Genomic DNA, 16310 nt, shown 5'->3' on the forward strand with positions numbered 1-16310 from the left:
TTGTCAGTGCTTCAATGCCATTAAATCTAGGAATTCACGGAAAAGCTTTTATATAATACAGAAAATAATTTAAAAACCTGGGTAACATGAAAAAAATCACACACTGCACCCCCACTCTTCACAAAGGAAAACTCCAAATCCTGTATTGTGCCAGGAATATTTCTTATTCTAAAACTCCTCCTCGAGGAGAAATTCCAAATATGAAGTGCCACCCTGGGAGCCTCTGACCCATCCTGGGAGCCCCACAACCACCTGCAGAGCCCCCAGAGCCACCCTGAGAGCCCCAGACCCACCCTAGAGCCCCCAGACCCACCCTGAGGCCATCATCAGCATCCCTGACGTAGCCCTTCTCGTAGAGCTCCTGGGGAACGCTCAGGATGCGCTTCTGGAGGTCGTTCTCCTGCCAGTCCACTCGGAGCCCTGGAGCACAAAGTGACTTAAAACCAGACCACAAACTGACAAAGCCAGACTGGAGTCTGTATTTCCAGCTGAAGTCGGATAAAGCCCCTCTGAATGAACCCATTCATCTCCTCTGTCTATCCAATAATTCACAGGGATCAAGTCCCAGCCCCTGGGGCAGAAGAAGCCCCTGAGTTTAACTGTGTAGCCACGGTTAAAATGTGCGCAGCCTACACAAATCACAGCCTTTAAACACAAGAAACATCCTCACCCTCTGAGCTCCCTGTGCTGCCAGGCTGTGAGGAGCCACTGCAGGACACAAGTGACAGCCACAGCTGCCTGAGCAAGGGCTGGGAGCCCTCAGAGAAGGAGTGTGCAGAATGCAGCATTCCTGATCTCTGGGGAGCAAGCATTTCTATCCAACCCATCATATCCTCCTCCATTCATCTGTGAGAAGCAGGCTGCTGTTTACAGAGTTTTGGAGCTGCAGAGGAATTCCATGGCAGCAGAGCATGGGCTCCAAAACTGCACAGGATCATGGGGGGCTTTGGGCTGGAAGGGACTTCAAAGATCACCTTGTTCCAGGGCAGGGACACCTCCCATCAGACCAGGTGTCTGCAAGGCCTGGGTGTAGCAGGTGAGCATCAGCTTCACTCCAGGGAAGAACTTCTTGCACATTTTCTCACTTCTCCTCCCATCCCTCCTCTGCAGGCTGCCAGCTTCTCCCACCCCTCCAGGCTCATCCCACCCCCAATGTCACTGATTCCAGGCACCTCACCAGTGTGCTGGGCAAACAGCACAAATGGGAAACCCTGAACACATGGAACATCTCCAGGTACACACTTGTGTGCACAGAGCTTATAAACTGGACATGCTGGAGGGAAAGAACATCAGGATGCTCTTGATAAGCACAGGATAATTTCCCTCTTACCACTGCCACTCCAAGGAAGAGTTGGGATGCCAGCAGTCTGAGCCACGATGGAAGAAGCAATTTTATCTCCTAAGGCCCACATGGCTTGGCTGGGAGGACCTGCAGAGAGCAAAGACAACGCATGAGAGAGACACAGGGGCTTCAGACATTCGGGCAAGGTCTAAAAGTTTGATTTAGGAAAAACTCCATTCCTCCCATAAAACTGAGCCCTCTTTAAAATGAGAACAGGGACAATCTGATTTATCAGGAATCTTTTCTGATTTTTTTATCTCAACATTAAAGGATGTTATGGAAAACTTTCCCCTTCTTCCATACAAGAACAGCTGCAAAGAACATTTCATCCATCTTGCACTGCAGACCATTCCTCATGGCTCTCTCTTGGACTCAGGGTTTCTACCCCCCCTAAACCTCCCCACCTCCAAACAAGGTCTAGACATCAGCAGAGCAGTCCATCTCCTCACCCATGAAAGCAATCCCGTTTTTGTGGAGAAGTTCTGGCAGTTTGGGGTTCTCTGATGCATGGCCCCAGCCAGCCCACACAGCCTGCGGGAGAAAACAAACAATTTGCTCTTTGTTTGAATGCAACAAGCAAGTGAGCAGAAACAGACACATGCAAACACTCCAAGTCTTTCTCTTCCTCATGGAAAACAGCCTCAGAACAGCCTCTGAGCTGCAGGGTGTGCTGAATTTAAAGGATGGCTTGCACCTTGCAGGCAAGTGCAAGCAGGCTGAGGAGGAGCTGAAGAAGAGCTGAGAAGGATCTGGATGAGGAGGATCTGGATCAGGAGGACCTGAGGAGGACCTGGGTGAGGAGGATCTGGGTGCAGGAAAGTGCAGGGCTGCAGGGAACCTCCCTCTGTGCAGATATTCCTACTGGGACAGCCACTGCACTGTCCCACGGGCTGCCCTGGGGTGCCCATCTGGTTTGGAATTCCAGCTTCTCTGTCCTGCCCTGCTCCCCAGGCACAGCTCCTTCCTGAAGGAGAGGACACAGCTCAGTGTCTGTGACATTCTCACCTGCACTGGGATCCTCTTGGCGATGTCCAGGATGAGCTCCACGTTTGCATAGTTGTTGTTGTTGGGTCCTCCTGGCACGGGCACGTAGTGATCTGCCATTTTGATGTACTCTGCAAACACAGGGGGTCCATTCAGGCTGCAAATCTAACAGCACTCCAAAATCCTGCTTTTTTAGAGCAGGACTCACTCCAAAATCCTGCTTTTTTTTGAGAAGGACTCACTCCAAAATCCTGCTTTTTTTTGAGAAGGACTCGCTCTAAAATCCTGCTTTTTTAGAGCAGGACTCACTCTAAAACCCTGCTTTACTCACCCTAAAATCCTGCTTTTTTTCAGAAGGACTCACTCCAAAATCCTGCTTTTATAAAGCAAGACTCACTCTAAAATCCTGCTTTTTTAGAGCAGGACTCGCTCTAAAATCCTGCTTTTTTAGAGCAGGACTCGCTCTAAAATCCTGCTTTTTTAGAGCAGGACTCACTCTAAAATCCTGCTTTACTCACCCTAAAATCCTGCTTTTTTTAGAGAAGGACTCACTCCAAAATCCTTTTTTAGAGCAGGACTCACTCTAAAATCCTGCTTTTTTAGAGCAGGACTCGCTCTAAAATCCTGCTTTTTTAGAGCAGGACTCGCTCTAAAATCCTGCTTTTTTAGAGCAGGACTCGCTCTAAAATCCTGCTTTTTTAGAGCAGGACTCGCTCTAAAATCCTGTTTTACTCACCCTAAAATCCTGCTTTTTTTAGAGAAGGACTCACTCCAAAATCCTGCTTTTTTAGAGCAGGACTCACTCTAAAATCCTGCTTTTATAAAGCAAGACTCACTCTAAAATCCTGGGTTTTTTAGAGCAGGACTCACTCTAAAATCCTGCATTTTTTAGAGCAGGACTCACTCTAAAATCTTGCTTTTTTAGAACAGGATTTACTCTAAAATCCTGCTTTTTTAGAGCAGGACTCGCTCTAAAACCCTGCTTTACTCACTCTAAAACCCTGCTTTACTCACTCTAAAATCCTCCTTTTCCCCAGGCTGAGCCCTCCCAGCTGCTCCTCCCAGGGCTGGCTCTGGGGAGCACGGGCCTGCCCAAACACCCCAGTGCTGGCAGGGCAGGGTCCATTCCCCCCCTGCATGCCCAGGGCTGTGCCAGGAGAAGGCTGTGACCCTGCCCAGCTCACCTGCATTGGCTTTCAGGTCCTCAGGGGTGACCATGACCACGAACCTGATGGCCCTCTCGTTCCTGAACATCTCGTAGGACCAGCGCCGGATGGACCTCATGCACTTCACTGCTGCAATGCCATTGTTGGCTATCAGCACCTGGGGGCATCAGAAGCTGGCATCAAATAGAGTCTAAATAGCACAAAACAATCAACAATCATTGAAGAAGTTATTTCCCCCCCCCCACACACAGATTTTTTTGCCCAGTTTGGGGCTGTGCAGTTTTTTAACCAGCATCCAGCTCATGGCCCGTCAGTTCAGACAGCAGCTCCTGTTTCACCATAAAATTTTAATGTGTTATGCCTCGGTTGGATTTAAGAGCAGAAAGACTCAAATCAAATTATTAAGCATTTTTAAATACATTTCTTAATGTTTTCCAAGTCTGCTTTTGTTTTTTCTGTCTCTAAATCCCTCTGTATCTTTCTGGCTTACTCACATCTTTTTTCTTATTACTTTAAGCTAAAATAATCAGATATTTGTTTATTACATAGAAAGAGGAAACACAATGATTCCAGGCAGAAGCACAACTTCCAAGCTCAGAAACATCAGTAATTTGATACCTGCAATGTACAGCCCTAGAGAGAGACAAGGCAGAGCTGCAGAGAGGAGCTGGAATATGCTGGGACAGGTCAGGGAGTTACCTTCTCAATGACTTTATTGCCTCCAAAACGAGTAACAAACTCTGCTGGAGAAGCCACGGTGAAATCTCGCTGCACGTCCACCTTCTTCCTGTCCCGGCCCTGCTTGACAAGGTGCAAACCAGACATGCTGGGCCTGGGGAGAGGGACAGACAGAAACAACCTGTCAGGACAGCTGGACAGCAGCAAAACAAAGCGTGTGAGTAATGGGAAAGTTCTCTTTGGCCACGCTCCCCAGTCAGACAAGCAGAATCTCTCCTGGCCTCCAGACCCTCAGACTGGTGCTCAGTTTTACAGGGGTGACTCCTGTTAAAGTACTTTTCAGTTATTTCCAAAAGTTTCAGGTTATCTAGGAAAATCCCAGCTATGCCAAAACATAAATAGGTAAAATTAAATTTGCTATATGTTGCTGTCCAATACAGAACAATGCTCCACCAGATTGCTTTCAATCCATCCAGAGAAGCTGGAAACAACAGCGATTTCTGGCTTTGGCAAAACAAGCTGCAAAGATCAGGCTCTCTAAGGAAATCCTCTTGGAAAGCACAGCAAATTTATCCCCAGGTGCAAATGAGACACCCAGACTGGCTATGGAAATCATTTTCTAGGAGTTCTCCACTACCCAGTCTTTAATATCTTCCTCAAAAGCTCTGGGAGCCAGAGGACAAATTAATCACATTACTCCTACTCCAAACACAGAAAGCCAATTTTGTGCCTGCCAAGCCCAGCCCCGTGCCCTGCCACAGCTCTTGTGTGTGGGAATGGCACAGCCACTTCCCCTCCTCCTGCTCCAGCCTGCACAGCAACACCACAGGCACAGATCCCCTTTGGCTCTGCTTTGCCAGGGTTTACAAAGCTCAGTCTGAGAGAGGAAATTCCAGGGGAGAGCACAGAGCTGCTCCTCACGCTGAGTGTCTGCCCTGGTGCAGCACGACTGGAAATCAGGGAATTCATGAGACACTTTTCATGCCACAGGCACTGAAGCTTCACCTCCCTGCTCAGCCCACAGTTCACTCGATTTTACTGTGCTTTTCCCAAGAGTTTCCCTCCCCAGGAGCACAGGGAAGCCCTTCCTGCCCCTGGCAGCAGCACAGACCCTTCTGGAGGAGTGAGGATTGGGAAGGAGGATCTCAGCTCAGAATGAGGAATTCAGAACCCTCAGGAATGAGGATTGGGATGAGGATCTCAGCTCAGAATGAGGAATTCAGAATCCTCAGGAATGGGGATTGGGAAGGAGGATCTCAGCTCAGAATAAGGAATTCAGAATCCCTCAGGAATCTCAGCCCCAGCAGCACCAAGGGTGGTGCTGGTCACTGCAGATCTGTGCCCAGGAGCCCCCTGGATGGAACCTCTGCCCTGATCAGCTGCTCCATTGAGCAATTCCCCTGGGAACAGGGCATGGGATGCAGGCAGAGCTGCTGGGGGAGGGCACAAAGGGAAAAGCAGCACCAGGAGAAGGCAAGGCACAGGTTTCCTTCTGCCATCCCAGCCACCAGGGCCAGGGAGCCCCAGAGCTGCTCCTGGGCAGGGCTGGAGCATCCCTGCTGGAAGGAGCTGCTGCTGCAGGGGCCTGGCCACAGCCTGACAGGGAATTCCCCCGACACTCACTCCCTCACAAAGCCCTCATGGCCACGAAGGTTTCCCCACATGGAGCACAGACCCTCCTCAGCGCTTCACCAGGAGCACAGGGACACCCCAGAGCAAGGCTGTCCCTGCCAGCGACACCCTGGGACCTGTGCTAGGTCAGAACAACTCCATCCACTCGAGTATCTTATCTCAGAGAAGAGCTGAGAGCCAGAGAAAGGCACAGAACAAGCTCTGTGTGCACAATTTCGTCCCCTTGTACTTTCCCTTCCACTCAGCTGCACTTATAGACATTGTCCCCAAACTCAGAGCTGTCCCCAAAAGTTCTCACGCTGCTGTGAACTCAGCCTGGGAATACAAGAACAGGGGCCAACAGGCAAGAAAGAGAGCAAAGGTGTAGTTAAGGTTGAATTTCTACTAAATGGATGCATTTAGGGGGTCAGAGTCTTCCTGGCAAGGAAGGAGCACAGTCCAAGGAGCCAGAGAGGTTCATGCATTACAGGTTTATTGAGAGCAGTCTCAACAAAAACAAGATAAAAATCCCAAGGTGAGGATTTGTGAACATGTTTAAATACGAACTGTCCCACCAAGAAATTACTACACACAAAGATACTGCTCCAGGTAAAATGTCAACAGAGCCTGAGGTTCATAATTCAGGATGCAACAAACATTTGGACATAAGCAACTACAGTTTGATTTGTGAGCATGCCAAGAACACCAAGTTTATTTATCAATAATCACAGGCTGCACACTGTAATCAAAACACAAGAGTTGGGGGTTTTTTGCAGGATAAGATGAGATAGAAACTGGACAGAAAGGAAGAAAGCACAGAGCTCTAAACAAAACAGAATAAATGCTGAGTTAGTGACTGTCACCCCTATTAATCACCTGCTCACAACTGCCATGTTTTGTGGTGGAGGAATTCTCAAAATGCTTTTCTCCCCTTTATTGGTATATATGTAACATACCTCTGTTTGTACATATACCTCTATATGTGTATAGATAATACAAGTATATTTATAAAATATCCCTCTATTTTTGTGTATGTCATAGCCTCTATATTTATATGTAATTCACCTCCATAGTTGTATATATCTAAAGTTTACCTTTATATTTCTGTATGTGAAATACACCAGTGTACAGTGCACAGCCTTGTGCATTGCACTCCCAGCACTGAAATCCAGAGGCTCCTGTGAGGAGATCTCTGAGAAAGTCCCTGTGTAATTTAGCCCCAGACAACGCTGGAATCAATTTAAATCTGAGCGAGGACACAGGGGGTAGAAGTTGTGCAGAACCTCCAACTTGAAGAACCCTGATCCCCCAGCTGAGCTGCACCCTGGCACCTCTGTCACAGGCTGCATGCACGGAGAGCCCGGGGGATAAAATGAACACCAGGAGCTCAGAGAGCATCCCCAGCACAGAGCCCAGGGGATAAAATGAACACCAGGAGCTCAGAGAGCATCCCCAGCACAGACCCCAGGGGCTCTGCCCGAGTTCCAGAGGATAAAATGAACACCAGGAGCTCAGAGAGCACCTCCAGCACAGAGCCCAGAGGATAAAATGAACACCAGGAGCTCAGAAAGCATCCCCAGCACAGAGCCCAGAGGATAAAATGAACACCAGGAGCTCAGGGAGCACCTCCAGCCCAGGGGCTCTGCCCGAGTTCCAGAGGATAAAATGAACACCAGGAGCTCAGAGAGCACCTCCAGCACAGAGCCCAGAGGATAAAATGAACACCAGGAGCTCAGAGAGCATCCCCAGCACAGAGCCCAGAGGATAAAATGAACACCAGGAGCTCAGGGAGCACCTCCAGCCCAGGGGCTCTGCCCGAGTTCCAGAGGATAAAACGAACACCAGGAGCTCAGAGAGCACCTCCAGCAGATCCCAGGCAGGGGAGGCAGGCAGATCAGTGATCCTTACCTCTGCAGCATGTGGTACCTCATCTCCTGACTCTGCTCTGCAGAATCCTCCATGCTGAGTGAGTGAGTGAGTGAGGAATCACCAAGCTCGGGCTGCTCACAGCTCCTCCCTGCAGCTCTGCAGCTCAAGGAGACGCTGCCAGGAGCCTCACACGGCTTCCCCTCCGAGCAGGGCCCATCCCGAGCGCCCCAGACCCCATCACCTTTGTCCCGGCTGCCCCGGCCGTGCCACCCTCGCGGTGACAGCGACACGGTGGCGGTGACGCAGCAGAGGGACCGGCCTCCCTCCTTCCCTCCGTCACCGGAGCAGCTGATCGGGGAAGGGACAGCCCGGCCAGCGTTACGTAACGAGCAGTGAGTAACGGAACGAGCAGTGATGGCAACGAGCCCCACCGGGGCTGCTCCGAGCACCGGGGGCACACCGGGAACGGGGGCACTGCACCCACGGGACGGAGGGATGCAGCAGCACCCACGGGAGGGAGGGATGCAGCAGCACCCACAGGGAGAGGGATGCAGCAGCACCCACGGGAGGGAGGGATGCAGCAGCCAAGGGAAGGAGGATGCAGCACGCACAGGGAGGAGGATCCAGCACCCATGGGATCCTGCCCAGGTGAGCACAGCCCCAGCTGCTGCAGGCTCTGTGACCCCAGGCGTTCAGTGCATTTGTAGGATTGCAACAGCCTGGCTGTAACAGCCCTAGGCATTGCTTTAGCCCTAGAAATCTCAAAAATAGCCCAAACACTTATCCTCACAAAACAAACCCCTCTCTCAAACTTCTCCACATCTCTAGGGTACTTTAACCCCTCAATCCACCGCCTAAGCATAACCAACCTCCTCAACAGAGGACAAAACCTTGCCTCTCACCTAACTGACCTTTCCTGATCCAAAATACCAGGCCCAAAAGGACCAGCCAACCTACAACTACAGCAACCAATGTGGGGCTGTCAGCAGGGCTGGGGAGGTGACAGGGACAGCTCTCCAGGGCTGCAGAGAGGAATGGCAGAGGCAGCTTGTGCAGGCACACACACACACAGCGTGACACAGCTCCTGCAGGTGAAGCCCTGGCTTTGACCTACGGGTCAAAACAAATGGAACCTGACTCAGCTCTGACATGAGCTGAGCCTCAGGATTTCAGGGAATCAAATAAAGGATGCAGCACAGAACAGAAGCAGCCCCCTCTGCACTGCCTGGCAGATAACTTCCCTTCCCTAAAGACCTGCCTGCCTTTCCCAGCCCAGGCAGGTCTTTAGCCCAAAGCTGGAATTTTTACAGAGCCCAAATGGGTACAAGCTGCCAGGATTCCTCCCAAATAACCAAGTGCCAACAGTTTGGCAGAAGTTCCTTTCCTAGCCACACACCTGGCTGCTCACCTGCCATGCCAGGTGCATTTGGAACAGGACCGTTCCCAGGACACGCAACACCCTGACACTCAAAACATCCACTGAATCCACGTCAATCCAGATAAACAGCCAACTTTAAATCAAATTAATATCCATAATCCGGTTCCTAAACTTACAGAGTACCAAAAGAGTTTTACTTTTCCATCCTCATGAAGTATAAAACTCCACATGTTCCCAGAGCAGCAAACAGCCCAAAACTCTCCAGGTCAAGCCCTGGCACCAAGATAGAAGTGAATAACAACAACAACAACAACAGCAGCAGCAGCAGAGAGTTGTGCAGCAGAGTGAGAGGAACTGGAGTCCCTGGCAGGGAGCCCTCCCATGCTCTTTGGCAGAGTTCAGGTGTTGGACAGATCTGATCTGCACAACACCAGAATGGACCCTTTCACACCAGGTGGGGCAGGTGGGGAGTCTCACATTAAATTCACCACAGTGAGATTGGTTATCTATCTCTCAGGCACAAGGATCAGATAAGTGAGCACGTGGCTGTCACACTGGGGTGTCCCAGCCAGGGAATCTCTGCAGAAGCTCCCAACAAATGAATTTAGAGAGGACATTTCTGTTAACTGAGGCTAAAGGGAGCGAAACAACACCAAAATAAGAATACAGCCTCTGAGAGGCAGGCAGAGCTATAGAGTGTGCTTGCTCAGGGAGCAGAGCAGCTTCCAGGGAAGGAAGGAGCTGCAATTCCCACGTGCAATTCCCACCTTATCAGTACAACCAGGCACAGCCACGAGGCCAAACCACCTCCTTCTCTTTCAACAGAGAGAGGAGGAAGTCAGCTTTTCACTCCAGGTGGATGAAGTTCATGGCCTTAAGCTGAAGGAGGGCAGGTTCAGGTTTGAAATTAAGCAGAAATTCCTCCCTGTGAGGCTGGGGAGGACTTGGCACTGGGTGCTCAGAGATGCTGGGGCTGCCCCATCCCTGGAAGCACCCACGGCCAGGCTGGGATAGAGGAAGGTTTCCCTTCCTCAGAAATCAGCCCACACAGGAGCTCCAGCACCACCTGACAGCACAGAGCCAGGGGGGGAATCTTTTCTGAGGGCAGAGAGATGAGAAGAAGGGGAAGCATGACCAGAAAGTTTCCCTGTGCGCCTGCGATGTGCAAGCTAAACCAGGCAGGAAGACTCCTTCAGCTGAGGTGCTCAGACTGCACAATTGTGTTTGTGCATACATTTTATTGATGTGGATATTTATCCTGACCCTGCAGACAGCCTGGAACAGCAAGGACTTCTCCTCCATGCAGCAGAGGAGAAATGCCCTGTGGAGCAGCCCCAGAGGCAGCAGCAGCCCCACAGACCCCACAGCACATTTGTGCCTCGATGCCCACAGCTGGCCCAAAACCACAGCAGCACCAACAGCTCCAGAGCATCAATGCTCCTCAGTGCAGCTCCCAGCCACAACCTGCTGGGCTGCAAAAAAAAAGGAATTTTTTTCCATTCAGAAGAGGCTCAAAAGGATCTTTCATTGCGCTCAGGGCTCTGTGCAGCCACTCTAAGCAGGCACCTTGTCCCACTGCCAGGCTGGGCACGCTCAACCACTGCTGCCCAGGCTAAAATTGAGGCTTTTGGCCAGATTTCCTTTAGCAGATGATTAGTTCTGCTTAAGCATCTCCATAATTCATTGAGACACTGAGAAGTCCAACCAGAGTTAGGAGCAACCATCTAAACTCTGTGGGCTTCATGTGAGGTAACAGCTGAACTCCATCCAAAAATTTGCCTTTCAGCTGATACAAGTGGATTGTCAGGTGACTCTGTGCACCCATGTCACTGCTTATGAAACCAGAGCCCTGATGTACAAATACCAGAAGACATCCAGGTTTTGTTCTATTTTAAACAAGAATTTGATACAAGATACCGTCTCGGAAACTAGGAATTAAATTTAGCAATAATCAACAATTTATTAAACAAGACAGACGGGCCCAAAGTACTTTCCAAGTGGCATTTATGGAGGAGTTTACTTAATTTGCCACTAAAACTTCAGAAAGGAGCACAGCAACTCTGTAAGAGGTCACTTCAAGGAAAACTGTCTGCCAGCAGGACTGGTTGGAAGGGCTGATGGAAACTTCTGAACTCAGAGACAACACAGGCAGAAAAAGGGGAAAAAAAATTTGGCAGGCTTGGCTTTATTATTGGATGGTGCAAAGTGCTACAGAGACCCTCTGAGCGCTCAGTCTGGGTGGTTACTGTCCCCACACACCAGTTTTGGGGTGCTGATGACCCACACAGCAATTGAAAGTTCATTTTTAACCCTCAGAGCAGCAGCCAGCTGGCACACCTGAAGGGCTCCATGGATCTCCAGGGCAGGAGAGCCCAGAGTGCACAGCCTGTCCCAGCAGGAGTGACTTTAGCAACAGCATGAACACTGCACCAGATCAATAAGGTCACACAAACCTGCCCTCACAGGCCCTGTGGCAGCTGAGTAAATCCTGCATTTTAATTGGGATTGCTCCCTGAGGACTGTTCTGCAGCAAAGCCCCTCACCCCAAACAGAGCCATCTCTATTTAAATCCTGTGGGAAAGTCACCAGCAAATGGAAAGGGTTTTGGCAACTTGTTCCAAAAGTTATGCTCCCTTGGACCTGCACCTTGTGTCCAGGTGTACAGAACTGCCTGTGAAATTTCCTTTATCACCTTACACAGTGTGGTACCTTTGTGAGCACCAAAAGGAAGCTGGAAGCCAGAGCACCTCTGTCCCATTAACTGACACAAAGTGACTCCAGGCAAGTTGCTGAACTTGTCTTTGCTGTTGTCTTTGTCTCAGTTTCTCCATCTGCAAACATGATTTAGAAATCTCCTGATGAAAGGGACAACCATCCTGAAAAGTATTTCAGCTCACCTGAGTTTATCTTAGAAAAACAGCCCATAATGCTGTAACTTTTCTATTTGAATTGGCATTTCTCTCCAATTTAACTCAAAAGTCAAGTGTTCCCCAAAGGGGCTGCCAAAGTAAGCAGGTTACAACAGAGGTGCCCAAGGTTGCACACCTATTGCACTCTGGGGCCAGACACTGTCCTGAAAGTTTCTTCCTCTGACATTTCCATTTACACATTTGTGGTTAGGAACAGAAGGAATTGGATGAGCACCTAAGCTGTATATAGTTACAGTTTCCTGCTTCAAAATCACCCCTTTTGTGCTGCCAGATCACAGGCTGTGGGAAGGCAACCCTCTGTAAATTTGCTTTAAGGTTTTGCATCAGCTGTGCAAGTGCCAGCTGGACATGGACAGCTCTGTCAGGCACAGAGCAATGTCCCCCCTCTGCCCCATCCTGGGCTTTGGGACTGTGTGATCCCAGAGCTTCTCCCTGAACTGGGAAGGGAAACACCATAAAAAAAAGGAGAGATTATAATCTTTTCACTTTTCCTTAGCCTGCACAAGCAAAGAAACCAGTAAAACACAAAACAAGGATTAGCTGGTTGTGTAAATATCTAGCACTGGTCAGGAAACCTTGCTGGAATCAAAATTCCTTCAAAAGCAGCACAGCAAAGGCAGTGAGGGGCTGCCCAGTAAAACTGGAGTGGGATCCACACTGTCCTGGGTGTTCCTGGGATGGGAAGGCACAGGCAGACAGAGCAGACCCCCTGGAATATGGCAAACCAACGGAGGATCCATGGCAGAGTGAAGCCAGGCTGCCCAGGCACCGAGAAAATGATCTGTACATGAGGAGTGCCCAGAGTACAACAGGGACCATCCCACAGGCACATCCCTCCCCTGGAATGGAAATCAGCACCACCTGAAATAAAGGGGCCTTTGGACCAGGGAACAGCATCAGCACCACCCCAAAAGCCCAGCTCATGGCTCACTCGTAGAGAATCAGGAGTGGGGCAGCCCTGAGACCAGCCCTGAGCTCAGGCAGCAGCCACCACATGAAATCTTGGTTTATCACCACACTGCAGGACTCCAGGCTTTACTACAACCTGCACAGTTTTCCCTGTTCTAACAAAAAAAATTCCAGTATGGAGCCACTGCTCCTTCCCACTGCCAATTCTCTGGCTACACTGAAAGCAGCAAATCCATGCAAAGACAAAACAGGCAAATATTGTTCTTGCTCTCAACAAACAGGGCCCAGGAAAACCACACACAAGTGAAAACTTGAAAGGTCTCAGTGAAGACACTTCCATTTTCTGAAACCAGGACAAGACAGGCAAGGTGCTTAAGGAATCTAGGCACAAATATTTCACTAAAACCAAAGGAAAACCAAAGGGTTTGTTACAACAAACATACAAGAGGTCATTAAGAAACAGAATGCCAGAGGGACACTTAGAGCTAAACACAGGTATAAAGCTGAACCTTTGGATTATCTTTAGAACTGACAGGGTAAAAAGACTGGAGAACTTAAATTAACTATTTTATTTAACAGAGAACTTTGATTTAACTATGTATCCATACCTCATGTGGGTTAACTATTTTATTTAATGGAGAACTTTGATTTAACTCTGTATCCATACCTCATGTGGGTTAACTATTTCATTTAATGGAGAACTTTGATTTAACTGTGTCCATACCTCATGTGAGAACTTTGATTTAACTCTGTGTCCATACCTTACATGGCTTAACTATTTTATTTAATGGAGAACTTTGATTTAACTCTGTATCCATACCTCATGTGGGTTAACTATTTTATTTAACGGAGAACTTTGATTTAACTCTGTCCATACCTCATGTGGGTTAACTATTTTATTCAACGGAGAACTTTGATTTAACTCTGTCCATACCTCATGTGGGTTAACTATTTTATTTAACGGAGAACTTTGATTTAACTCTATCTATACCTCATGTGGCTTAACTATTTTATTTAACGGAGAACTTTGATTTAACTCTGTCCATACCTCATGTGGGTTAACTATTTTATTTAACGGAGAACTTTGATTTAACTCTGTCCATACCTCATGTGGCTGGCCGGGCCATCCTGAGCGTTGGGGAGCCCCAGGTCCGAGAGGGAGTCGGAGCAGACTGAGGCGGGGGACAGGGACCTCTCCTTCTCCTCCAGCAGGTCCAGTTTCACCAAGGAGCTGGTCTCATCCTCAGAGTTGTCCTCGGACACGGAGCCGATGATGAAGCGCGAGTGAGCGCTGGCATCCACAGCTTTGCTGGCCTCAGAGGACTCCTCCATGGCTCCCCCAAACTGGGCTCTCAGTACTGCAGAATAAAGGGCAAAACCAAACCCGAGGTGAATAGCCACCCCTGCAGGGCAAAGCAAGGTGCACTGATGGGAAATGAAACGTTAGAAGGGCAGAGCTGAACCCTGAGTGCGGGATCAAAACCAGTTCTGCTCCAAGCACTGATTTCCCTGCCTGCACAAGGACTCTCCCACCTCAGACAAAGCTGCAGGAGTCAGTCAAAAGAAAAAAAAAGAAAAAAAAACACCAAAACTACCCCACACACCAGACCCAAAACCTACAGACAAAGGCAGGGGACTGCAAGTATCAAAATTCACAGGATCAGAGAACCCCTGGCTGGTTTGGGTTGGAAGGGACCTTAAATCTCATCTCATCTCATCCCCTACACTTCCACCAGTCCAGGCCGCTCCTGTCCTTGGACACTCCCCGGGATGGGTCTGTTCCAGTATTCCAACAAGGAATGAAAGCATTTTCTTAAAAGTCAAAAGAATAATTTCAACTGAGGAAGGAAAACAAAGGAACTCCCCACAGCACAAAGGTGGGATGGGGAATAAACATTTGATACTCCTGCTCTGGCTGACTTTGCTGCACTCACACGACAGCTGCAAACACACATTAGGAACTGAGGAGTGCACTCACCTCTGGATATCCGTGCAATCTGCGCCCTGAGCCACTTCCAAAACGAACTGGGAAAGAAAAGAATTAGGAAGCAAACGTTAGGGTTATAATGAAGCATATCCCGTGTGTGTCTTCCTGTTTACACCACCAAAACTATCCCAAAAAGCCCCACAGGCACACCACAGGCTGGCTGGCTTGCTCCAGGTACAGACTAAGCCAGGAGCTAAACCTGCAGTGCCCCAGCCCAGCCCTGGCACCTCCTGCTGCTCTCCATCCTTCTGGAATCTTCTGAGACCCAGCTGCCAGGAACAGCGGGGTGTGCCAGCACTCCCTACTGGTACCAAACCCTTCCTGTCCCCTTCTGGCCAGTTCCAGCCGAACCCCAGGGAGGGAAAGGCTCATCAGCCCCGCTAATTACAGCCCCGTTAGCCAAGGATGCAGCACCAAAACCTGGCCCGTGGTGTCACAGCAATGGTGGTGTCACAGCAATGGGACATGATGGGGCCTCAGTGGGGGCCCAGAGAGGTATTTACAGCCAGAGCAATCCCTAAACACCCCAGTGCTGCTCTCCATCAGTGACTGAGAGCTAAGAACTCATCCAACTGGCTCCTGCACTCCTGCCACGAAGGTGCTCGACTGAATTATTCAGATCAAATCCCGTGTTGACATCACTCCTCCCACAAACTCCACTTGCCCCGTGGCCACGGGCACTTCATTTGGCAGAGGCATCATTAACCATTTTATAACTGAAAAGACACAAATATCTGTCTGACATGGACATTAAAAGCAGTAAAAAATGGGGTTTTTGAGGGTAGAGATGAGAAGAAGGGGAAGCATGACCAGAAAGTTTCCCTGTGCACCTGTGATGTGCAAGCTAAACCATGCAGGGAGACTCCTTTAGCTGAGGTGCTCAGACAGCACAAATCCAATTTTGTTTGTGCATACAAAGATGCACACAGTATTTATGTGGCTATTTATGTGGATATTTATCCTGGCACCAGATCTTTTCTGAAGTTTTTCATGCAGACACATTTACTGTTGGCACAATCGCCAGCACCGAAGAGGTTGGGATGCAGCCAAACTAACTTCAGCCCCACTTCATTGAAGAAAACCTTTTCTAATTTCAATAACTAATACATTAATGAGCAAGTTTCAAGGATTTTGGGGTTTTCAGAAGCAGAGGAACAGAAAGGGAGGTGTTTCACTAAAATATTACATGAGAAACCATCCAGCCAAAGCCAGGCACTGCCACACTCACCCAAGTTCACTCCAGCACCTTGTTTGTCCAATTCAGCTCCCAAAAACCCAGCTGCTATCCATGGCACCCCACTCAGGTCCATTTCCCAAGGCACTTCCAAGCCCTGGGAGCCAGTCCCAGAGCCAGCAGTTCCGCTGGGGTTGTGCAATCAGTGCTGGAGTGATAAGCTTGGTTGTTCTCAGCACGCCGAGAGGCCTCGTTCATATTTAAATTAATTTCAGCATTGTC

General features: G+C 49.3%; 1 protein-coding gene across 2 annotated transcripts in view; it reads right to left on the reverse strand.

The window, feature by feature from the left end:
* ACACA (acetyl-CoA carboxylase alpha) overlaps positions 1–14856 on the reverse strand; it is a 103680-nt gene extending 88824 nt beyond the window's left edge. The window contains exons 1-8 of one of the 2 annotated variants that reach the window (XM_066563406.1): positions 14846–14856; positions 13973–14225; positions 4192–4324; positions 3511–3649; positions 2348–2457; positions 1792–1873; positions 1331–1429; positions 314–420 (exon numbers count right to left, since the gene is read on the reverse strand). In XM_066563406.1, coding sequence (XP_066419503.1) covers positions 314–420; positions 1331–1429; positions 1792–1873; positions 2348–2457; positions 3511–3649; positions 4192–4324; positions 13973–14199 — 897 coding nt within the window. In that variant the 5' untranslated portion in view covers positions 14200–14225; positions 14846–14856. Of the gene's footprint in view, positions 1–313; positions 421–1330; positions 1430–1791; positions 1874–2347; positions 2458–3510; positions 3650–4191; positions 4325–7689; positions 7867–13972; positions 14226–14845 lie in introns of those variants that run through there. The other variant, XM_066563404.1, reaches the window with a different exon arrangement.
* Between the last annotated feature and the right edge of the window lie 1454 nt (positions 14857–16310).

The sequence above is a fragment of the Molothrus aeneus genome, chromosome 20 (assembly GCF_037042795.1).
Source record: "Molothrus aeneus isolate 106 chromosome 20, BPBGC_Maene_1.0, whole genome shotgun sequence".
Classification (NCBI taxonomy): Eukaryota; Metazoa; Chordata; class Aves; order Passeriformes; family Icteridae; genus Molothrus; species Molothrus aeneus.